Below are 24,442 nucleotides of genomic sequence, written 5' to 3'. Positions count from 1 at the left end.
TATGATATGTTTTGCTGTGACCCTGAGTCTCCAATGGAATCTTTATTAAGTGTTGTAAATCCAGTTTGATTTCACGAAACAGGAAGCGGAGCCATCATGCAGACATCCAGGTGACGAGTATTTGATCCTTATATTGGATATGATCTCATAGTGGGATATTCTTCAATAGAACATCCAAAATGTAAAAGCAATACTGGAAGCCATAGCACCAAGTAAATAGTCAACGTAGACTGGGTACAGAACTGCCATTGGATAATTAGCCCAACTGGGTTTCAGATGCATTACGTAGTGGAGACAAAGTGCGAGAGATGCCAGAGCCAATATCCATGTGCCACACACCATACTCGGTGACAAGTCACACTCCGAGCCTCAAGTAATTCAAAAGGCGAGAGAAGAAATTAAGACAATTATCACTTACATCAGAGCTCGAGATGTAGGAAAAGTTGAACACTACAGATTACTGTGGAAAAATGTGCCTCAAACTGTGTGTGTGTTTATGTGATTCTAATTCTCTGATCAAAATCGATACATCTAAACCGATCTTGGGTATACGTCGATAGGTCTGGTCTCTGGACTCATACCGAGTCATTGTGACCGACAGAGTTGGTTTCGCATTTCTACGAAGACAACCGTGAGGGGAAATGAAGGTGGAGGCCCCCCCCCCCCCGGTGCTTTACCTCTCTCCTGATGCCTTGGTTCTGCTCTGTCTTGAGGAAGTTGAGCAGCACCTCCAGAAGGGAAGGGTACTTGCGGTATGGCTCCACCACATAGCCTGTACTTGCCACCTGCTGACCCAGTGTCCACAGCGCCACCTGGTGGGAGATGTCATTGACAAGGAAGCGTGACACAATGTTTGGAATTAACTTTTCTTTGCATTGCTTCTTTTCATCCTGGCAATGAAATGTGCCCCTTATATAAACAAAGTAAACCCTAATTGATTTTGTCATATCCTTATGGCTCATTTCATTCTGTAATTATAGGTATAAATAAAAATGTCAACCATTAATCCTGTTTGCCTGCTCCTGCCAACATTTCTAAACTAGCTAGTGTCTAATCGATCAGCCATTTTCAAACTGCAGTGGTAATAATGCAGTATGTTTAAATGATCTTTGCTTTTCTCAACTCCTGGCACACACTGTTTAATGGGGAAACACCAGAAGCGCAACGTCCTCTGACTTTTTCAACAATTTTTTAAACATTTCCAGAAATGATATCATGTTATGTTTACTAAAGTAAATGTGCATTTACTGTATCCACAAAATAAATATCTGGCAGATTCCAGAGAAGTGCTGAGGAGAAATGAGATGGGGGAAGAAACAAAAATTAGAACCATATGAAGCAGACATCCATTTTCTTCACATACCTGTCGTTTGGCCAATGAGGAAGAGTCTTGCAGCATGTCCATGATGATTGGAAAAAGTTCATCCATCCACTTCCTCATCTCCAGGCCACTCACCTGGCAGGACAGACACGGGAAAAACAATCAAAGCTGTGGATTTGTCATCATCTGTCCAATTCTCTGTCAATAAGACCTTCTAAAAAGAATTTGCTTTGTACACCGTTTACCATTGAAATGACTAGTAATCCATGAGCTCCTCAATGTGTAGAATGCTGATATTTTTAAAGAGTTTTACAAATTATTTTTTATTGGTTGTGGAAAATTGGAGCCGTATGTTTATCTTTCAGTCCATTCTCTTCTCAGAGACCCCGGGTCAGATTTGTCAGGGCAAGGAGGAGGTTCTGCCTTTTTTTTTTTTTTACACTAACACTATCAGTAACCAAAATCACACATTTTCAAATTCTACATTGTATACATGTTTTATTACAGCCCCGGCAAGATGACATTTATTGTCATTTCATTTGTATTTTCTTAATTTTTCTAATGTCTTCCTCTGGTGGTTCCTTAAAAAGCTGGGCCTCTACCTTTTCCTGCACTGAGCCGACTCTCCACACTTGGGCTACCTGAGAATCTCCTGCACTCAGCCTGAAGTGCAGGGTCTGCCTGCCTGTACCTGTGCTTTCCTTAATCCTCTTTGAGGACCAATGTACCGCCTAGGACAGGGTGGAGCAAGACACACATCCATGGGTAAGACTCAAACCTCTTCTTTCAGTGGCAAACAATGACATTGTTTGCATTTAAACTGCTATGGCAAATGACTCAACAACAAAAAAAGGGTAAAATGTGCACAGGATAACCAGTTCTCAGATTGATTCAACTTCTATAAGTAACAGCTGTAAATACTGTGAAATGTGTGTGCAAATAGTGTCCTTATGTAACGTAATGGAATTGAAATATCCATTCTTACCTGAGCCAACTCGCCAATGGTGGCAAGGACACTAATAACCACTCCAGGGTTGGGGTCTGGGTCTTTCAGTTTGAGGATGAGAGCCTGTAAAAGTAAAGGGGAAATGATTACTTGAAAACCCTTTGAACCCTAATGTTACCCTTGAGTTTCAAAATGAAAAGAAAAATGTCTTCGAAAAGCTCAAAGAAATTAGGTTGTAATGGACTTTTACTTGCTCAGGGAAAGTGCTCTTACTAATATGCTCCCTTCATGCAACAGCCTGGATTCACATCCACACACTCGCACACCTTCACAATGGAGAGCTAACAGAGTTGTACCTTGAGGATGGGCTCCATGTACGGCCGTATGAGGCGGGGGGCATTGGAGACCAGGTGGCCAAGCATACGAGCGCTCTGCTCTTTGTTCCTGCCGACACCACTGTGCTCCAACTCTGTTAAGATCTGCGACATAATGCGACATAATTCAAAACCTAGTTAAAGCAAATCATATCCACTCGTCTCAATCTGGAATAAATCGTGATGAGGTTAATTCATACTAAATATTATAGCGTTATGGGAACTGTCTCTGCAGTGCAACCTCCTAACACCATTTAAAAAGAGAGAAACCTTGATCTTATACTTGCACTTTTTAAGCTGGACATAATAAGATGGCCTATTCTGCCCTCTATTGGTATGTAATTGAAACAACAGGAAACAAGCTTCTTTTTTCCCCCCAAGCACAGCAAATATGTATTGAAAAAAGGGCAAGATGGTGAAATGTCTAAATATATTCATTTAACATTTGTAGGAATACCATAACCAGACTGGTAACCCTTTAAATTTAAGCACCAACGCTTAGACAGATTGTTTTTATAATTTGATCTTCTCACTTGAATCTAATTTGGAAGGCACACACTACTTTTCCTTGATTGAAAGCTCTAGCTTTAGTGCCAAAAAAGAGGTAGGGGAGATTGTTTTCTGTTCAACAATCTTATTGTGTTGAAACAAAATCCACAAAGCTCCTTCAAACACGTTAAATCATTAAATTACTCATAGTTGTGCCTCTTCCCACCTGGATGAGCATCTTGCGTAGGAAGGGCATGACAAAGGCAGGGTTCATGCTGCTGAGGCGCCCAATTGTGCAGATGGCCAACTCTCTGATCTCGAACACCTCGTCGTTCAGCGCCACAAAAAGCGCCTGCAAGTTTTCCGCCTGTGCGAGATGGGTGTCAAATCGCTCATCGAGGGATGCCAACACGCAGTATCGAATATCAGGATCTGCCAGAAAATGGGACAAAGGATTTAGATTCTCTCATCATGGGCCATTTCTGCTGTTCACAGATGTGCTTGCCCAAGCCAAAAATGCAATGTCTTATGATCAAATTCTGATTCTTGGTACATTGACTTCTCATTTTCAGCAACCATAATATATATATATATATATATATATATATATATATATATATATATATATATATATATATATATATATATATATATATATATATATATATATATATATATATATATATATATATATATATATATATATATATATATATTTTTTTTTTTTATTATTTATTTTTTCAAGAAACACACATGGTATTACTGCCCCCATTTCTCCTGCGTTGTTATTCTTTCACGTGTTACCTGGGTCAGTGATTCCAACAACAAGCAGCTTGCTGAGCACATCCGCGACAACCTGCACGGCTGTCTGGCTGACAACATGGCCGCTGATCATGTGGATGGAGGGGGTAAGAAGGCGTGAGCAGGTTCGAGCCGCCTCCATTCGGATCTCCTTGTGTTCGCTGTTCAGAAAGTGATCGGCACAGTGGCGCACAAACTGGGTGAGAGAGTGTCCTGGTGAAAGAGGGGGGGAAAAAGTTAGAATTATGGATGAACTGTGAGGTTTAGCATTGCAACAACTTTAAGATAGCTGTGTTTTTTAAGGCAAGTTAGGGCAATTAACAGTGACTAATATCATCCTGTATTTGTGATAATGAGGGGAATAACTTAAAAATAACAAGAGCACAATTTACTGCCAGAACGTAGAACTATTAGGTTTTCTGACTCAGTGGTACAGTATGTTGTCCAAAACCCTATGGGTCCAGTCCAGAGAATGGCTGAACACACTAATTAACACAATTGCGCCAGCAATTCCTGCAGTTAACGTCATCATTTAAGTCTTTTCTTCACATCCAGTGGCACCAATCTCGTACCTGATTGTTTATGCCTGTCATTTAAAAAAACCCAAAACACAACATTTCTTTCCAGCTGGACTGAATGTGCAGTGTGCAGTCAGTCTAACAAATTAACTCCAGCTGTTATTTATTGGATTTTCTAAATCTGTAATTCCACAATAAAAAATCTTCACAGGTCAAATAAGTTTGGTGCATTAAGAGCAAAATTGGGAGTCTTTTTCATTCAATTTTTTTTTAAGTCGTGCCCTTTGACTAAGTTCTTACCCTCAAATTCGAAGCTTCCAAGAGTGCGCAGAGCCAGCGTGATGCTGCCGACATCACTTGCCTCAGGGATGTTTGTGAGGCTTGGTGAGGACAGCTGGTGAGCGAGGCCTTTGGGCATGCCAGGGTGCCGCAGCGGCTTGTGCATCAACACCAGGGAGAGCATCTTCAGAAGACCGTCCTGAATGTCCTTCTTCAGCTGGGGGATCTGCCGGCTCAGGTCATAGAGCACTGCCGTCAGTGCAGGACTAGATTAAAAGGAAAAATTTGACACACAAAAAAAACAAATGTCATCATCAATATTATCTTTAGATGAGGACATTGTGTGATTGTCACAAGCCATAAACCAATGGGACTTAGTCATTTAATAAAGGCTAAATTAGGGAAATAAATATAATTCAAACTCTGGATTTAAACCCTGCTACATGTATAAATCCAGTCCAAAAATCCAATCCAGGTATTGGTAAAAAACTTGTGGCAGTACTGTTCTGTGTTACCTGAGGCCCACGGCCAACATGGGCTCCAGCAGCTCCTTGATGTCTGGCTGGATGCTGGGACCCATGGCTCTGGAAAGCATGCTGATACAAGTGAACACCGTGGCGTCCACCTGCATGGTCTTCTGCCTCCTACACACGGAAAGTGGAAAAAAAACATCATCAACCACCAGAGAGCAAATACTATCAAAAATATAGGATAGATAGGGAGGGTCTCATCCAACTTAAATCTAACCAAAACTACAATGATTTATCAAACATGTGAAGCAGAAAACATTATTAGAGAGTGGAGTGACAATAAAAGTGAACAAAAATAGTGCAGTATACAAAGGGTAGTGTCCAAAATTAGTTCACATATCAATATCTGAATATAAAGAAATATAATGTACAGTTTCTAGAGACTACAAAACTCTGACATAATTAGTGTGTGTAGTTACTCACTTGTGTGCAAAGTCCTTCGGTGGCAGGGCAGCCTTGATGATCTCAAGGATCTTCGAGAGGTATGGCTGGATTTCTGCCCTGACGGCAACTACCAGCAGCCCCAGGGCCTGGAAAGCAGCCGTCCTCTCCTTCTCCTTCTTCAAGCAGCCCAGCAGGTAGCCCATGGTGTCTGACAGATACTGGTCTGCACAATGAATGGAAAAAGCACAATGCAAATCATTCAACTCAGATGTAGGGCTCTGCATCGTCTGCAACACACATGTCGGCCGACTAGGGGGAATTACAAGCAACTTATTACATCAAAGCCCATTGATATCAGCACAGAGGAGACCCCAAAAACAAATGGTCGTGAACTCTTTTGATTTCTTGCCCATAAGCAGTACATAAATTGCAAGGCTGCCTGTTACTGTATCAGAGATGGATTCAACTGGATCTTGGAGGACATTCAAACGTGTATTAGTCCCACCTGTGAAGGTGTGAGGCTGGAAAGCAGCCAGGCGTGGAAGCAGGTTGAGAATGGTCATCTGGATCAGAGGGTTTTTACTGGCCTTGTATTTCAGCACCCACCGACACACCTGGACAGAGAACATAATAAAGAGTTTGTGTTGAGGATTCGTCCATTGCTCAAAATAGCACCAGCAGTGTGTTGTTCACATAGTGACACCCATTGCAGTGTTGCGGGTGATAAAAAACATTACATTACAAACAGGGAAAACCCATGCAGTGTATAACAAATGGGTTGATCAAATGCACCCCTTGGACCTGTCTGTGCTTATTCATGTTCATGTTCATTATACAATTCTAATAAAAATGTATAAAAAAAGTTTCAAAAAAACAAAAAAACATGCAGTGTCTTATTTATATTTATATTTATCGATTTAAAATGTTCAATTTAAAATGTTGAGGTATATGGACAAGTATCAAGATCATAGAAATGATTTCAACTGGTGAATGAAACACCTTGAGGAAATCATGTACATATATGGATATAAATCTGTTTTCTGACAGGAAAATTGGGTCCGGACATTTTCCAGAGCTTGTTGTACATATGACAGACATAGCAGGAGTCGGATGCGTTCAAAACAGCAGGAAGATTTCATGAACACTGAGGCGAGGGACATTTTTTCCTGCTGTATTCTTAAATGGGCTCACAGATATTTTCCAGAAATTTTACTGGGGGCTGGCAAGAAAAAGTCCTGAACAACAATTGCTTTCTCTCACACAGCGCCTCCAGAAAAGTTCAGGAAAATGTCCACACTTCAGTGAATGTCTGAAAGCAGCTTAAGAGAGAAAGACAGAGACAGAGCTGTGTACATTCCGGGGACACCCATCACAGCAGTCGGGCAGACCTCACACCTGCCCTAGCTCTCTGTGTACCTGACATATGGGTGACCACGAGAGTGTCCGGTGTGCATGTTCATTGAGCAGCCACAATAATCAACCCTGACCTCCTCAACTCCCTCCACCATTTACCTGATCGAATCGGTCCTCCATCAGCTCACGGCAGTATCGGCTCTCCACCAGAGAGTTCTTAGCGGGTGCCGGTGCGGCTCCGAAGGTGAGGAAGCCCTGAGGCGTGCTGTAGCCCAACAAGCCCAGGAGGGCGTTTGACTGCTGTGGCTGCACCGACTGGAAGCTAGTGAAGGGTGTGATGTGGCGGGGCTTGGTTCCAAATCCCATCAGCTCCTTGCAGTACTTATCGTGGACCAGCTGCTGCTGTGTGATCTCCTCCATCTCCTCACGCATTCGCTGTCACAGAGAGACGACATGGGCATTAGAGGAACGTTTTGCCTTTGGATATGAGAATGTGTCCAGCGTGAAGTCGGAACTCACCTCTCCTTCCATGCTGCTAATGCGAACCAACTCATTCAGGATCAGAAGGGCACCGTGGACTCTGTCGTCACGATTCATTCCTTTCTCTTTGGCCAAAGTCTCATCGAAGCCTTTTTCTGCCTCCTCAAAGGTTTGCTGTGACAGAAAAGACAAACGCTCATGCTGCCTATTACAAGGACCTGGGGTTCCCCTTGGCATACTGAAAACTCCTTCAAAAACAAAACACATGCGATTTGCCAGTATACAGCTGAATGTCCTACCTTGTACCACTGTGGTTTCTGCATTTCCTTGGTCTCCCTCTGTGTGGTGAGGATGAGACAGGCTCGCAGGGCAGCTACAGCCCCTTCTCGGATGGCCTGCTTGGGATCCCATACAGCGTAAAAAATGTTATCAAAGAAGGGCTGCACTTGCTGGAAGAAGAACGTGGGTGCGCTCACAGCCAGCTCCCTCAACACCAACACCTGGAATAGACAGAAAAAACATTCCATTAGAAGTCATTAATTGTCTGTCAAAAGTTGACTTCATCACAGTGTAAATAAACAGCAAGTTTACATATCATTTTGAGAAACTAATATCGTTACAGGGTTATTAAGTTCAACCAGTAACAAACTATGACATCTTACCAAACCTGGCAACCATCATCTCTCCTGGTTCAGCTGACTAAACCTCATCTTAAACTCCAGTTTCTTTCCAAAAATTGTTTCTAACTAGATGTATAATTTCTGACTTTCTCTGTGTGGATTCTACAACTATAATGTGGGCTGTGGACTTCTACATTTAATTTCAACATAGTGGGTAGAAATGTGATAAACCACATATCACTAAGTAGTGGCAAATTACATACCACCTTTTTACTGCTCTGGCCGGGGCCGCGAACCTGAGACCTCGGGTATGGGAGACTGACCACTAGTCCAAAACCGCGGAGTTGCAGCGCCACCCGCCAGCACGTGTCTAAAGGTGTTGATCTGTGATGTTTACGAAATGCACTTGCAGTGTTGTGAGGTGCGGTCTGCACCATTTCTTTGTTTTCAATTTACGGAGCCAGGGCTGAGCCGAAAACACAGATTTTTTTCCAGGGCACACAACGAACCGACAACTAGCAGGCCGAGAGGAAATATTTGCAAACGTGTATTGCTTTAGAATCGATTATTCCTGCCCGTTTAATGAGTCTGCATATAAATAACTCAAATGCCAATGACACTCCAAAATTAAGATTATAAATTTAACATGCAGTGTATGATTGTATTAAAAATAAACTTCTGATTCACACAATAAGACTGCAAAAAAAGAACAACAGTATCACAGCCCAACTAACCAAGAAACCGTGCATTTGCTGTTGTATTGGCTCATTACAGATACTGGCAATATAAGAACACAGAGACACAATGTTAAGGTTAATAAAAAGCATTCTTAAGTTTGTGAAAAATATATTTGTCTACTTGAATATGAAGTGTCCAAGTGTTTCCCAGAAACTTTTTGTAATCTTAAGTCTGGGGGGAAAAAACAACTAAGCAAATTTATGTTCTTTCTAGAAAGAAAATATGTACTACAAAAATTATTTGGGGACCATAATACAGATGTACCCATTAGTAATTGTGCCTTAATACCTCAAAAAATAGCCTCCTACACTAATCACCAATAAACCTACTGCAGCTTTCGAGAGCAAGAAATAAAAATACAACCATGCAAAAGGAACAAGCCAGAGTCAACCTATCATCTGCCCTCATCTCCAGCACACACACACACACAACCAAGAAGTCGTGTTATTTCAACAACAAACGTTCGCTTGCAAGTCACTTACTGCAGCGTGGCGTCTGCCTTCATTCCTGTCTGCTCCCAACCACTCCAGGGCCCTTTTCACCTCGAACTCCACATATTCAGCAGTAAAGGTGTCCCCTGCCATGGACAGGTGGCCCATGGCTTTAGAGGCCATCTCCATCACCACAGGGTCACTGGAGGGGAGCAGGTTGCGCAGGTAGTTGGCAAAGCGGCTGATCCTGGTGGCATTGCCTCCCTCGACTCCAATCAGACTCACTGGAACAAATGAGGTCAGTTATAAGCTGTTTTAGATATGCATTTTGTGTACTGCTGTGCCATTTGCTGTGATATACGCAAAGGAAGAAACAAGTTGTGTCAAGTTAATTTATTCAGTTTAATCAAATCAACTAAAAGAAAAATACAAAGCTTGGAATGTCCTTGTTTACTCACCAATGGCTAGAATGCCTCCTTTTCTCTCATTCACATCAGAACTGGATACCAGTTCAAAAATGTGGTGGTTTAACTCATCATAGAATGTAGTGGCTTCATCTTGGCTCAACTGTGGGAGACATCAAAAAAACTATCTCAAAAACCAGAAGGTAGGACATTAAGGTAAAAAAAAAAAAAAAAAAGCAGGTATCTAAACAGTCGATAATCTCTGTATGTAATGTTATGTTACATTTACAGCCACATATCAGTCTGGATTCAAGTCCACTCCTGAGTGTAAGCGTACAGTGTGTTCGAAGGACATCCTCGTGAAAAGGTTTCCGTAACATCCATGTTCATGTCTGCCGTTACCTCTCTGAGCTCCGTGGTCACATAGTGCTGCAGATCTTTGGCAGACTTTGCCCTGGTGTCTTCGTTTCGACTCTTCAGCCCGCTGACAAACTGCTGCAGCACAGTGGCTGTGCCTGACATGATCACCATGGCCCCACCTTCAAGGAGACACACACATGTAGGTGAGACACACGGTTGGCTTTCTACTATGTGCTAACAAAGGCAACGAATGAAAGAAGTGCAAGTGTAAATACAATACTCAGAGAGAGAGAATATACGTCCTGAGAAGGTGACACCAAGTTAATGTTGTTGTTGTTGTTAGCTTAGCCGGCTAACGTGCCTGGTTAGCTAACGGTATTCAGACAGATTGTCACCCGTTCGGGTTAGCAACATACTAAACAGAGACCTTGAACGAAACTATAAAGATAGCGTGGTCCGCACACCGGGACAATGCCCGCGTGGTTCGGGTCAAACTAACCCCCCTGAAGGCATCATGCTGGTTGTGTTTAGCTAACGTTAGCTGGAGCTAACGTCAAGCTACCCATCAAACCATTAGCAAGACAGGAAAGTCGCTTCGGACCACTTACGTGCTTATAGCAATATTACCAGCCACTCAATTGTTGTCCGGCGCTCGCAGGATCTCGCTCATTTTACGTCCACCCGGTCGGGACGGGGCAAGGTTTGCTAGCGAGGATATCTCCCTGTTGAGTTGGACCGACTCCAGAAAAGCTAGCAGGCGTTCTGCTTTCTTTCCCCCACCCCAAGGTGGAAGAAGACCCGCCCCTATCCTGCCTCCGATTGGCTTACTATTACACACTTCCCTAACTCTAACCAATCACCAGTCTTCGTGCCGGAAGCGCACCCAATCAGAGGTGGAGTAGGGCGGGTCGGCTTTACAACCAGAGTTGGTTTGGTGTCCTCAAACCGTTCGCGACCACCGGCCATCAGCATCGACTAACTAGGACTACTGCCATCTCCTGCCGGCGTGGTGCCAAAAAGTGGTCGTCCGCCAGCAACTGATTTCCGTCCTTTTTTGGCAGGTACTATAGTACTGTGGCCCATTTGAAGGTCATTCGACAGGTAAAATAAACTGCATGGGTTATAATCTTGGACAGAGCAGGTGGAATTATGCACTTGGATGGATAATTGCAATAATTTTCTTTTATCCCCCACCTCCTGTATAGAATCTGCACTGTCGCTGTTTACTTATTACCTGTTACTTTTTACTTCTGCACTGTTTACTTGTTTAGCTTCACTGTAATATGTCCAAAAACCTGTGCAATATACTCATATATATATATTTCTTGTATATATATATTATTTATATAGAATGTATATTTTTACTCTCTGTACATAACCCTCTATATGCCCTGTGCAATATATACATATATATATATTACATGTATATTATTTATATAGAATGTCTATTTATACTCTGTACAAACCCCTCCATACTGCTTATCTGTCACTGTAACCCTGCACTTTGGTATTTAATGCATCTTTTGCACTTCTGGTTGGATGTCAACTGCATTTCTTTGGTTCTGTACTTGTACTCTGCCAAATGACAATAAAGTTGAATCTAATCTAATCTAATCTAATAACCCCCTTACCATATATCATCATTTAAATTACAGTATACATACAAATGCATACAAACAGGTAAGGATCGTGTTGCCTGTGAGCAAACCATGCCTGATTACGCTACTAATGGCAAACACAACACATAACCACAATTGTGATTATTTCGCTTACAAGAAACGTTAAAGTTTCACAAAGACATATCTTTGATATTTATGCGGACATAAAGTTGTGTACATGTGCCCGTTATGAGAGTTTGATCCACATAAAATCAGTGTCTGGCAGACGATCACTTTTTGGCACCAGGTTTGTGAGGGATTTTCTCATGGGGTGAGCGAGTATGTATGTGTTGAGCCAGTGTCTCCAATCACGGGGAAAATAATAATAGCACCATATAAAACTATTACTATTAGTACTGGTGTCAATCAGTAAAGAGACAGGCGTCTAAACAGTCTACAATCTCTGCATGTTATGTTATATTTAAAGCCACAAATCGGCGTGGATTTAAGTCCACTCCTGAGTGTAAGCAGACAATCACTCTACAGCTCATTTAGTGTGCAGTTTACCTGAATGACTTCCTTATGAAAAGTTTCTTTACATCCGTGTTTATGTTTGCTGTGACCTCTCTGAGCTCTTTGGTCAATAGTGATCAAGTCAGACATGTCCACCATTTGGATGGTCTTCTTAGGTCCCATCTTTTTCTAGAATATAGCTGTGTTTCCATCGCAGGAACTTTCCCCAGGAACTGGGAACCTTTGCGGAAACGCCAAGCTTTTCCAAAATGTAGAACAGTGTCTAAATGAAGTTCCTGGGGGGTTAGTCCGTCGGAAAAGCACAGGAACCTTTGGGGTTGGGCTTCCAGCGCTGAAGGTGTCAGATTGGTTGAGTAATCCCAGCGTTTTATTTCAGTCAGTCAATTTGTTGCAATTGTGCGAAAAATCTTTTTTTTCCTGTACTTTAAGTCGAGCATTTCAGGTGTTTGGAAAACACTTTGTTACTGGTGCTCGTCTCTTTTGGGCGTCATGATTTATATCTCCTTGATGTTAACTGATGTCGTGGTGTTGCTCGATTTATATAGCGTCATCGTTCTTGTATAGTCTTCTGCAAATCCATCTACATAATATCATCCTATCAAAAATGTGCAACTTTTTTCGTTACAGTTGCAGGTACAATGAACAATTCTACACCTTCCACTATATCTGCTGGTCCAAGTCAAAGACAAGCCCAAAGCACCTTCACAGTAGCAGCTAGTGGGAGGATGGTGCCACATCGCTGTGCCCTGGTTCATAATGAAATCCATTACAACAGTCCAAGGCTTAAGGTAACAGTCTACAGTCTGTAGATATATTGAGTTGTGTTTGTCCCATCACTCAACACACAACATCATGTACTTTATATTAGTTATTTGTTCAAAATAGTGCTGTTCAGTGTTCAACAATGTACTGTGTACAGTACGAGAAATGAAACATTTGTCTCTTCACAACAGTCCTAGCCCTAAATGCTGAGGACATGTAGGTGTTTTTGATAACATTAATAATGAAATGGCATTTAAATACAATGGAGCCACAATCACTTTTCCTGCAATTATATCTATAAATGAGGTAAAAAATGTCAGCTGTGAAAATGGTAAATAATAAAGGCTGGATAATCCACAATGTAAATTGGGCAACTGCACCAAAACTCCAGGGGCCCTAAAGGCCTGAGGCTTGTCCCGTGGTGGTGACTGGTCTCTGTTAATTTAATCTTTAGTCTACTTTATCTTGAGGCCCTGTCTTAAAATATATAAGCATCTGTTTTTAATAACTTCCTAATTTCAGTTTTTACTTTTAACATTGTATATCTCCAAAAAAACCCGTTAGGTTATCTAAAATTCATCATAATCATAAGACTACTGGACTAGTTCCACAAAAAAGGTTCAGGGGGTTAACTGGGGCCCAGCATCTTATCTTTAACCCAGGGCCCGCTAGCAGGATGATGTATCAATGCTACTACAGGAACCACACAATGTTTCTTAAAATACAAGTTTCATATTCATATTCACTTTATCCGAGGCACAGTGGACATAATTAACAGTCAAGTCATAGGCTTTACTCTCATATGCATGATAAATAAATGTATACAGTTTATTTCTCATCGATAAAATTAATTACAAGACGAAAAACAACAAATGTCAAAAGAATAATTAGATAATTTTAAACAGAGACATTTTTTAAATGTCTCTTCTGCTTTTCTCCTATATGCATTGAGTGCCGTTCAGATGGGGAAACAAACTTTCATTGTTTTTGGTAGTGCAAAATGATTTCCAGATTCTGGACGCTTATTATCAGGGTTATCACTGGAATATTAAAAAAAAAAAATAGAAAGGACCCTGGTGTTTTTTCCTTCTTGCCCTTTCTTCTAGGGAGCTGCATTCCCATTACAAACTTCTTGAGAAGCTATTACTGTTGTTGGTTGTGGGACTAAACTCAATAAAATGGCTGTTCAGTGTGTAACAGTTGTAGGAAGACAATGGGCGGCTGTGCCTCAGGAGTTAGAGAGGATTTTGTATTATCCAGAAGGTCGATGGTTTGATCCCCGACTCCTCCAATCCGCATGCCGCTGTGTCTTTGGGCGAGAGATGACAAGAGAACCATGTCAAAACCAACTGGTTCAAGTGTTACATGAAGTGTACATAGCTTAGTAAATTGCACAGCATGTGTTTCTACATAAGACTGAAATAAAATGAAAATGATGGTGACTGAATACATGAAATATGCAGATACATACATACACTACATGTGTGACTGAATTTTTTTCCACAGAATGCATTTCAGCCTCAGGCTCAAGGGGGAGACATAGTCCATGTAAACTATCTGCTTTGACTACAGAGAGGAACATTTCTGACTTATTGTCCTGCAGTTTAATGTCTGATTGGTGACATTTACCACTGTGCAACACACCAATTAGACTTGTACCCTCTTGTTTTTCAGTTGTAGGGAATTGGACCTTAAATGTCAAATGTGTTTTCATCATTAAAAAATGAATCATAATTACCATCGTCTTTAACATTTCAGGTCATGGTGTGATTGATTTTTTCTCTCTGACAAAACAAATGGTTCACTCGCTCTTTTAATGACCCTGGTATGCCAGTGGTTCTCAGCTCAGGGTCGAGGGACCATGAGTGATGCTCCCATGCAAGAGGGGGGTAGTTTAATTTCAAGACAGTTAAAGATGAAGGCTATGATGAAAACTAGTTTGATAAGTGGTTCAACTTGTGTCACTGCCTTTTGTCTGTTGTTGTTGTTGACCCTGACAAGTTTATATTGTTCTGTTTGGAAGACCTGGATAATGATAATCTTTCAAGCTATTCAGCCACCTATCCATCCATCTATCAATTTCTTTCTGCATATATGAGGTCGGGTTGCAGTGAGGTTAAGCAGTGTGTTCCATACATCCATTTCCCTACCAACGCTGTGCTCCCTCTGGGGGATTATGAGCTGTACCCCGGGTTCGTATTATGATTGCCCGTACAGCCTCCATTGGACAACGCCCAGGGGGCATCATGAGAAGAAGCCCAAACCATCTCAACTGGCTCTACTCCGAGATCTCCGGATGTCCAAACCGCTCACCCTGTCTCTAAGGCTGAGCCCAGCTACCCTATGAAGAAAAATCACTTGTTTTCGCGACCTCATTCTTGTCATACTCATGACCATAGGTGAGGGTCAAAACATGGACTGACTGTTAAATTAAAAGCTTTGCCTTGCAGCTCAACTCTGTCTTCACCATAACAGTCCGTTACAATGGCCACATTACTGCTGATGCCGCACCAATCTGCCTGTCCATATCCCACTCCATCTTACCCTCATTCGTGGACAAGATTTCCGAGATAGGACTACACCCCAGGTACTGTCCCAGACCTCCACGTAACATTGAAGAAGCGCACGAGCCAACAGCCTAACAATGTGCAGAGCCTTCAGCATCTCGGGGCTTATCTAGTCCACACCCATTACCTTTTTGCAAAGGAGCTTCTTGACCTGAACATGCTCTGGGGATGTGGGTGTGGTTTCCCCTGAGTCTTCTGAGTCAGCCTCATCCTCAGAGGTTGTGTAGGATGTGTTCAGAAGCACCTCAAAGTGCTTTTTTCACTGCCCACCAATATCACCACAATGTCCTCAGTCACCTAATCAAAACCATCATCCAACACAGCATCAGATCCCCTGTGCGGATCACATTTAATGAACTGCAATTGGAGTTTTTAGTTCATTGGATTCATCAGAGTCTACTTCATTCCCAGCTGTCTGACAAGCAGGGAGAAATCCTTTGCTGATGTAGTCTACTTACAGGCCCCCCCAAAAAAATCAATGTGATCATCATACCTGCAAAAATATATTCATTAGCTGTTTTTGCACTGTATCCTCAAAGCATCCCAAAAAGCAGTCTGACCAAGAGCCATTCATTTCAAAAGCTTAAACTGCTGCTGAACTTAACTGGTCCTTTTCAAGCCAAATATGCACTGTATTTAAATGTTCAGAGCAGCTACTTCTCTTAGTCAATGACGAAGGACTTGAATCATTTTGACACAGAGGAGGGGGGGGCAACACCTGAGGGGCCCTTTCTCCATTTCTCAAGCCTGGCCAAGTCGGACATATTTCACTGATGAGACACTGACTCGCTCAATCGGCAACACTCGCCTTTCATTTAGACCTGTGCTTTTACTGGAGAGTTCGTGTGTATGTGTGTAAGTGACAGACATGCTGTTGGGTGCACTTTCATCAGACCGTGGCTTTGATTTCTCTGCCGTCACTCCTGTTTATTTCCTGCTTCGTCTCTTCACTCAGCCGTGCTTTTGAAATATTCCCCCTATGATGGAGCCTGTCATTCCATCTACACTGAAGGAGGAGAGTGGGGAGATTGAAAGAGGGAGCTAACTCCTGCACTTACTGCTGCACCCACCTTAGTCATCTACCCTCCATCCATCTGCTAAATCCTTCCCAACTCCATCTTTCTTACCCCTTGTCACTTTATGATTTAACACCCCCATCATCAGTCCATGTTCTTGCTTCTTCCCCATTTCAGTCCTTCACATGTTCTCAGATACTTTTGTTAAGCAGAAGGAAGGATTTGCAATGAGTCACAGATTCTTGGATAAGGATTCATGAGGTAACATCTGGTTCTTTATGCTGGGGGCAACTCTCATCCCTTACCATACCTAGTCTGAATTTCAAATGAAGGTAGGCCTTAGGCTTTCCATGTTGGCTTGGATACAGTCTCCCACTCTAGCTGCACCTGAAAGTCACATATCTTCTCCATGTCTCTGTCCATTTAAACTGTTTATTTCAGTTTAAATGGAATATTGAATTTGCTGTAGTTCGGGAGATACTAGCCCAACTAGTTGAACAGTACGGCTACACAAACAGTTTGGGAACCATCTTGGAATATACCTTTCCTACCATTCTTCAGACATTTTGTGAATCCAACAAAAACCCCAACCAGAACAGGATGCATCCTTTTCAGAGAGAGCAATTGTAGTGCAATGATAATCGAGCAAAAGTGGCACCAGATGTAATCCATGCCATAGACTGTATATAAAAAATTGGACGTAGAGTCCAGGTCCGGAAAGTGCTGCCAATGCAACACTTCTCACTTGATTTATGATGTTCATTTAGTAAATGATGGTCACATTTAGCATGGAATGCAATGGGTAAGTGGATATCGTGTGATTGACATCTTTTACCGTCCAATGGCTGCTGCTCGCAGCGGTAGGTGTACTTGCAGAATTCTCAATATGATTACTTCTGGTTTCAAAAAACCAAGATGGCCCTGGCCAAAATGCTAAACACCTGGCTTAAAAAAGGCAGTTCACAAACCAATGGGTGATGCCACAGTGAGTTGCCAGGTGGTCCATGCACAGTGTCTGACAGAGGAGGCTGCAATAACTGATTTGTTAACATGTAAGATTCATAATTACTTGACCAGTAACCTTGGATATTCTTTTGATGGACACATATAGGCCCCAAACTCAATACTGGCAGTGAGTAGGCGATGTTGCGGGATTGAATCAGCATAGTAAAAAAATAAAGTGGAAAGTGGCACAGAGACAACGGAATGTGCAATTAACTAATGCAGCTGGACAGCCATGTTGGGTCGAACAAAGTCTGCAGAGGGGGAAGACTTGATGATGCTGCACTTTGTTGGAACATCGCTAGAGCCGTCTCCTGGCACACTGCTCAGCTGCCTGACTAGGAAGAGCAACGGCAGACAGACAGAGAGAGAGAGAGACAGTCAACATATTGATCAATTTTCCATCCCTTGGTGAGACATATAGATCAAAGCCTATTGCTAATCTATGAATCAAAGTGCAGGGGAAACATAGGGCCAGCATGTGGAAATGAGAATCCCCTCTGACACTGAGTTCCTTTACATCAAAAAGTCTTTTATCACGGAGAATAACAATTAACATTGGTGCTTCAACGTGTTTCCACACAGGCATTACTCATCATTTCTTTACTCAAGAAGGAGCCAACAGGTACAGAATACGAAATCAGCGGAACAGTGGCGACTAAATCACTCGGGAGTCGGACGGATTTGGATCGCCCCGTGCGTCCGCAGTGGTGTGGCTGTAGTGGACTCATTTCCTAAATGGACTCCAGTGAGCGCCTGCCAAAGAGCAAGCCGGGAGTGAATGAATTGTATCTATTAGACAAAATGGCTGTCTGTACATTTTGGACAGTCTGCAGGAACAAGCAAGAGGCAGATGGATGGAGAGGTCTCCTAACCAAGCAGTTGGAAGCCAGCTGACAGTCATTCACTGCTGCCCTGCCATTGATATGGCCAGCAAACATTTCACAGCTGGTTTTAAACATATGCAGGCAACTCAGGCTGACATATTGCATCTGACATTAGTATTTAGTAACCCCAATTAGTTGCATTTGTGAGGAGACCCTATACCCAATCAAATCTCTCTTGGAGGTAATACACTTGCTGTGTGACATGAGGAAGTGAGGGGAAATGATCTGGTTTGCTATCTTTAACAAAGCAAACACCGTCTTCATGGTGTGTCTCACCGACACTCCTTTATCTTGTCTCCACTCGGTCTTATGTAGGGCAATCCAGCGAGATAAGACGGACACTAATGATGGTGCAGAACCTCAAGGGCCTTGAGGGTAGCATTAGTACCGGAGAGGAGCACTGGATTGAGATGTCATATGGGTGTGTGAGAGAAAATGGAGCACACCACAATGCTCCCAGAAGGGCTGTGCATTTACCTGTCTGTTCATGCCGTAGACACCGTCAATAAACGTCTCAGAGCTGCACACACGCAGTCCTACACTGCAGACATTCTGAATAAAGGAGAAAGCCGGAGAGACAAAGGGGGAAAACCTGAGAGGCTCCACGAGGCATTGAACTATCTGACATTCCAGTTAAATGCACGGGGATAAAACCAGGTGTGAAACCACCACTCCTGTTAAGACTTGACGCCACAAAGCAGAGGGCCATCTGGCAAACTGTCAGCCATCTAAACGCAGTCTGTTCGCTGCAGCTCGTCTACTTCCCTCCGTTTGTCTTGGGAAAGTGCTGCTGCACGAGCTTGTTGGTGAATGACTAGACGTCATTGGAAAATAAATTGTTTAACATTTTCAGACTTTTCTTTCCCACAAGAAAGATGTTAAAAAAAAAAGCAAAAAAAAAAAGCTTGACATTAAGTCAATCAATGCCGAATATGCACCCTATAACCAGCAGGATTAAAGGGAATGAAGTCCAGAAGACAACATGCACTGCCTAAAATAAAAGAATGTAATGTAGTGGATGACACGCTGCAGCTTTGAGGAAAACTTTGAATAAACCTAATACTACCACTCTCTGATGGCTCCAAAATAGATATGAATTGAACAGAGAGACAACTGACAAAACTATTTCTCAGGCAAATGCATGAAGGCGTTTCACATGTTGCAGTTTTACAAGGACCTAATGAAATTCCGTTTCTCGGTTACATGGAAATATCTGGCATTATGGCAAGAATAATGAAAACTATCTGACATATTGTCATGTGCTCCGAGATTAGTAGATTAGATTAGTGTGGAAAAGCAACCGAAACAGACTCCAAACGTATTTAGGCTGTACTCTCACTGTTCTGCTTCATGAAACTGAGGAAAGCTCTAGGTCCTTTTTCTAACTTACGTTCCTTTTTGTTGGCATGCGTTGACCTCCCTGCTCCTCTTTGTATAAAACCTTCACACACAAGCTCTGTGTGCGAAGCCTGACAGTGAACATGCGTTCAGCCGGTGTTTGACCACTCATGTCAAACAGACTCCCCGGTCATTAATGATCACGCAAGGCCGTGGCCTGCAACACGCAGCCCCGCACGCGATACTGTTGAAACCTATTGCACGTTTGACATTTACGCAATGTCGCTCATTCAACAAAACAAATTCAACATTTAGTTCTGTGATTTCAGGGATTTCACTGGATTCGCTTCCGCACTTCACAACTGCACTCCCCCCACCAGGTTAGTTTACGTGTGCTGACCCATTCTTGTTTTCGTCAAGTCATTGCTTCAATGTGAAAGGCCTTAGACACTGAATGAGGCCAGGGGCAGTGTTTTGCTTCAGATTATTTTATCAGCTCACTGTCGGGCCCCGGAGCCTGCAGGGATCCTCCAGAGGCTCAATTTGATCCCATTATGTTTAATTTATTTACTTTTGAAGAAGCTTCCCTGGGTGTCTCTGCAGCCGTCGATTCATTCTAACAATATGCATCTAGTGTGTTAATAATGATATTCACTCGAATATGACATACACATGCGAAGGTATCTCTGCGTGGAGTAGGGAGATGTTAGGGCTACATCCGTGCAAATCTAAATCCAAACAGATGCTCCAAAAACATGGGCACGTCGCCAAGGCACCGAATTTGACACATTGTGTTTCTGAAACAACCTGGTCCAGGCTGCAATGCGAAGCTCACCGATGCGTCAAATCTCCTGCGTGGTACTGATGTTGGGACCACATAAGGATCTGTACACATGCACTTGCATCCACGCAAACAGCCACAAACACTGACATGAACACGTGTCTTTCACAAGGTAAGCACATCACCAGATAAGTTCGTCCGCGCCATTTCTCCAGCCAGGTCTGTTGCGTATAGGGAGACGGCCGAGAGAGGGCATGCTGGAAACTGGACACCGACTCTGTGATCCGAGGCAGATAGATGCCAGCCAGGCGAGGAGTAGTCCTCTGTTCTCATGCTGATACCAGATAAAGCACACTGGGCCTGTCCTCTGGAACAACAACGGCTACAGCAGCCTCGATTGATAACCCCGGAATGTCTGAGAGTGTGTGTGTGTGTGTGTGTGTGTGTGTGTGTGTGTGTGTGTGTGTGGATGCTTTGAGTATGTGTGCGCAAGGCTATGGGGAGTGTGCCCGCACATTACCTATACGAGCAATGTAAAACATGGCATAATAAGTCAAGGAAATTTAACAGTCCCTCTCAGGATTGGGGACGTTTGAAACAGGACGCAGAATTGAATGCCTACACCCCGTATAACTCTAGCAGGAGCGGTGCATTATTTATGTGGCAGCCACTGTAAGATATCCCATGACTCAAACACAAGGAGTCAAGCGTTGGATTGGGGTTTTTTCGATACTGCGCTGCGCAGTGATTCTCAGACTGTCCGCGACGCGCTGACACACAGAGGTGCGCAGCAAAGCAGCTGCGTCTCGGTGAAACGCAGGCCCCCGGGCCCTGCATACAATTTGCCTGCTAATGTTGCATCTCAGGTTTCCGCCTCTTTCTTTCCAATGACACGCGGGTGACTACAGAGTCAACTTTTCTTCCAGCTGCTATGGGTTCCTCTGGATAAGCCATCAACATAAATATAACTCATTAAAATAGATTATAATGTAAGGCTCCGTTTGCGCCCATCACTGTCATAACTGTGATGTTACATATCGACTGCTATGTCTTTTTTTTTAAGGTTAAGCCCAGCATGACACATGCTCACATGTCCTATTTGATGCTGTTATTCATTTTCATATTGAACCATCTCTTGGTAAATATTATTTGAAATTGAGGATTACTGCTACAAGGACCCATTTACCAGCTATGCCTTTCTTTTTCTGTGGCAGTGTAAAATTGACATATGACAGGAGAAAGAAGTCCAAGCAAATTCATACACAAGCTTGTTTCCATATACACCTTCTCCACGTCAGCCAGTAAATCCCCTCCGAGGGAGTGTAGGCTGATGTCTTCGCTCCCCAGCTCCTCTTTCTCTCCTGCTGTATTTTGCTGTCCGTCTACACTTTCACTCACGAAACAAACTATTAACTGTCTTCCTTCAGTCTAATACTTGTTAATGCTTGTTTAGTTTCTGGGGCTTTTGTGTTGAAATATTTGGAAGAGGGGGGGCTGCCTGGAGATAAATGGAACAGGGGAGGTGTGTACAATCATGTGCTCTGGAAAGTTTCACATTATGAGAGACGATCCAATAATTGTGTTCTGGTTCCACAGATAAAAATGACTGATAATCTACAGCAGTTTGCCTGACGCAGAAACATTATTCAAGGTAAAAACACCATCCACTCTCCAGACATGTTTTTGCACAATAGATTTTACACATATATTTGTAACGTGTGCATTTTTTAAGGTTCATACCCAAATTCACCAAAGGAATAGAACTTGTTAAAGGACAATAAACTTGTAGTTTTATTTTGCTTTGATATTTCAAACGCATTCACTGAAATAACATTTGTAAATTCCTTTTACAACCAAATTTTCTGTCGGGTGCTTGCTAAGAGCGTGAGAGATCCATCAGGTGCCATCACTCCTGAAGCTTTTGGAAAACTGTTCCCAATTCAGAGGTGACATGAAATGGTTTAATGGAACCAACAGTATCATTCACAAAAAGCCCCTACATGTGTAAACGTAAGAAGGGTCTGGGTTCAAATCTCACAGCCAGCCAGGGCCTCTCTGTGCTTGTTCTCCCAGGGTCTGCCTCTAAATTAGCCCATAGACTCTAAATTCCCTGTTGGTGGGAAGGTGAGCGTGAATGGTTTGTTCATTCCATTATCTATACCGCTTTATCCTTTAAGGGGGGGGGGGGGGGGTTCAATTCACTCTTGAATTTAAATTGATGGTGACATAGTGACATCAATTCACCCTTGAATTGAACCTATGGTGACATTCACTCTTGAATTGAACCTATGGTCACTTTACAGTCTCCAATCAACCTAGCCCCACGCTGCATGTCTTTTGACCGTGGGAGGAAGCTGGAGTACCGGGGGAGAACCCATGCATCCATCCATCATCTACCTCTTTATCCATTTATCCATTTAAAGGGTTGCGGGGGGTTGGGCGAGAGGCGGGGTTCACCCTGGACAGGTCGCCAGCCTATCACATGGCCACATACAGAGACGGACAACCATTCACTCTCACGTTCACACCTACGGTCAATTTAGAGTCTCCAATGAACCTAACTCCATTCTGCATGTCTTTGGACCGCGGGAGGAAGCCGGAGTACCGGGGGAGAACCCACGCATACGCGGGGAAAAAAAGGCAAACTCCGCACAGAACGGCGCTGGTTGATTTGAACCGGGATGCGCACCCAGGAACCCTTGCATCCAGTTGAGTTGTCAGTTCACATTTGAGAAAAGGCCAACGCAACATTTCCAGAACATTCGGTGGCGTTTGGCGAACACAGAACATGGCGATCCCGCTGCTCAAAGCAGTGTTTTTGTTGACAGTCATCAACACTTTCATCAACCTCTGTCTGATGACAGGTAGCATAGACGGTTTTGTATTTACTTTTTATTGCTAAAAACAGCTGCCTGCAGCAGCAGGGAATAGGACAAGTAGTTAGACTGTAACAAATGTCTGGGACATAAAACCGAAACAATGAGCTGAAAGCTGAAGGACACCAAAATGCTTGAGCTGAGGTGGGAAACTGCAGAGCTGGATGATCTGTAGGTTTGACACATTTCCCATTACACATATGAAGGGGGTCCTCCAATACTTTTACTTAAATGGGACATCCATTTATCTTTGTGTACTAAACTGTAATCAGTGTGTTGAAATGCCACAGAATGTTTCTATTTGCAAAAACACCACAGTTCTAAATCACACTCATTAGCATTTACTAAAACCAGAAACAGAGCAATTAAGAGAGAGAGAGTTTAGTTTTGTCCACACATTACAGCAGAGATTCTCGTCTGACACCGACACACACTGAGAATAATTCATTATGCACAATAACGCTCATTTGGAAATGTTTTTGGATGTATGGATATCTTCAAACTAGTCATCGGCGCTATAAAATAAAGCTCATTTGGATGCGGAAGCCAAGGAAAATGTTCTTGAAGACCACAAAGGCAGTCTGCTGCAGCTCCATTCTTTACAGATTAGGCCACTTACTGATTTGGTGTTATTCGTGCTTTCGCTGAACCTGCACAGAGTGGAGGGCGTTCCCTCCTGAAACAAAAGCATGTGGACAAATATGATCCTCACCTCGTATGTATGAAGAATAATGGAAAGCACCGACGGGCTGTATCGTTTTTCATCCAAAACGACAGCTGTCTATTTGGGAGAACTCGGCTGTCAGAGCTGAGGCCTACTTGAGCAAAATTTCTGCAAATATCCTCTCTAGCGACTGTGCATAACCAAGCCTGTCATTTTCCCAGGAATAGAAGGGTAGTTAAAATTACAGCTTCGGAGGAGTGGAAATTTACGCACTGTCTGTTCTTAAATAGGAGCTCCGACAAAATAGACACATGGTAACATTTACCGATTTAAACATGGGAAGTTTTGCGATGTGAGGGGAATCTTTAATGGTATATGACAGAGCCTGA

General features: G+C 42.8%; 1 protein-coding gene and 1 long non-coding RNA gene across 5 annotated transcripts in view; both read right to left on the bottom strand.

Moving 5' to 3' along the window:
- The window catches only part of mtor (mechanistic target of rapamycin kinase), an 83,906-nt gene extending 73,108 nt beyond the window's left edge, over nucleotides 1–10,798 (bottom strand). For 2 of the 4 annotated variants that reach the window (XM_035644862.2, XM_035644864.2), the window contains exons 1-18: nucleotides 10,637–10,798; nucleotides 10,071–10,207; nucleotides 9,723–9,831; nucleotides 9,316–9,548; nucleotides 7,775–7,975; nucleotides 7,515–7,649; nucleotides 7,155–7,430; nucleotides 6,148–6,256; nucleotides 5,682–5,865; nucleotides 5,244–5,372; nucleotides 4,750–4,994; nucleotides 3,935–4,144; nucleotides 3,357–3,562; nucleotides 2,624–2,746; nucleotides 2,307–2,390; nucleotides 1,924–2,052; nucleotides 1,364–1,456; nucleotides 678–812 (exon numbers count right to left, since the gene is read on the bottom strand). In XM_035644862.2, the coding sequence (XP_035500755.1) occupies nucleotides 678–812; nucleotides 1,364–1,456; nucleotides 1,924–2,052; nucleotides 2,307–2,390; nucleotides 2,624–2,746; nucleotides 3,357–3,562; nucleotides 3,935–4,144; nucleotides 4,750–4,994; nucleotides 5,244–5,372; nucleotides 5,682–5,865; nucleotides 6,148–6,256; nucleotides 7,155–7,430; nucleotides 7,515–7,649; nucleotides 7,775–7,975; nucleotides 9,316–9,548; nucleotides 9,723–9,831; nucleotides 10,071–10,199 (2,730 nt within the window). In that variant the 5' untranslated portion in view covers nucleotides 10,200–10,207; nucleotides 10,637–10,798. The remainder of the gene's footprint in view (nucleotides 1–677; nucleotides 813–1,363; nucleotides 1,457–1,923; nucleotides 2,053–2,306; nucleotides 2,391–2,623; nucleotides 2,747–3,356; nucleotides 3,563–3,934; nucleotides 4,145–4,749; nucleotides 4,995–5,243; nucleotides 5,373–5,681; nucleotides 5,866–6,147; nucleotides 6,257–7,154; nucleotides 7,431–7,514; nucleotides 7,650–7,774; nucleotides 7,976–9,315; nucleotides 9,549–9,722; nucleotides 9,832–10,070; nucleotides 10,208–10,636) is intronic. The other 2 variants (XM_035644865.2, XM_047330924.1) reach the window with 1 other exon arrangement.
- A 3,180-nt stretch (nucleotides 10,799–13,978) lies between these two features.
- The window catches only part of LOC118316569, a 32,960-nt gene continuing 22,496 nt past the window's right edge, over nucleotides 13,979–24,442 (bottom strand). Inside the window, exon 3 of the long non-coding RNA XR_004795222.2 lies at nucleotides 13,979–14,231. This is a non-coding gene — a long non-coding RNA (uncharacterized LOC118316569). The remainder of the gene's footprint in view (nucleotides 14,232–24,442) is intronic.

Source organism: Scophthalmus maximus, chromosome 3, assembly GCF_022379125.1.
Source record: "Scophthalmus maximus strain ysfricsl-2021 chromosome 3, ASM2237912v1, whole genome shotgun sequence".
In the NCBI taxonomy this organism is placed as follows: domain Eukaryota; kingdom Metazoa; phylum Chordata; class Actinopteri; order Pleuronectiformes; family Scophthalmidae; genus Scophthalmus; species Scophthalmus maximus.
The sequence above is the reverse complement of the archived record's forward strand: the minus strand, read 5'-3'. Positions and strand labels throughout refer to the sequence as shown.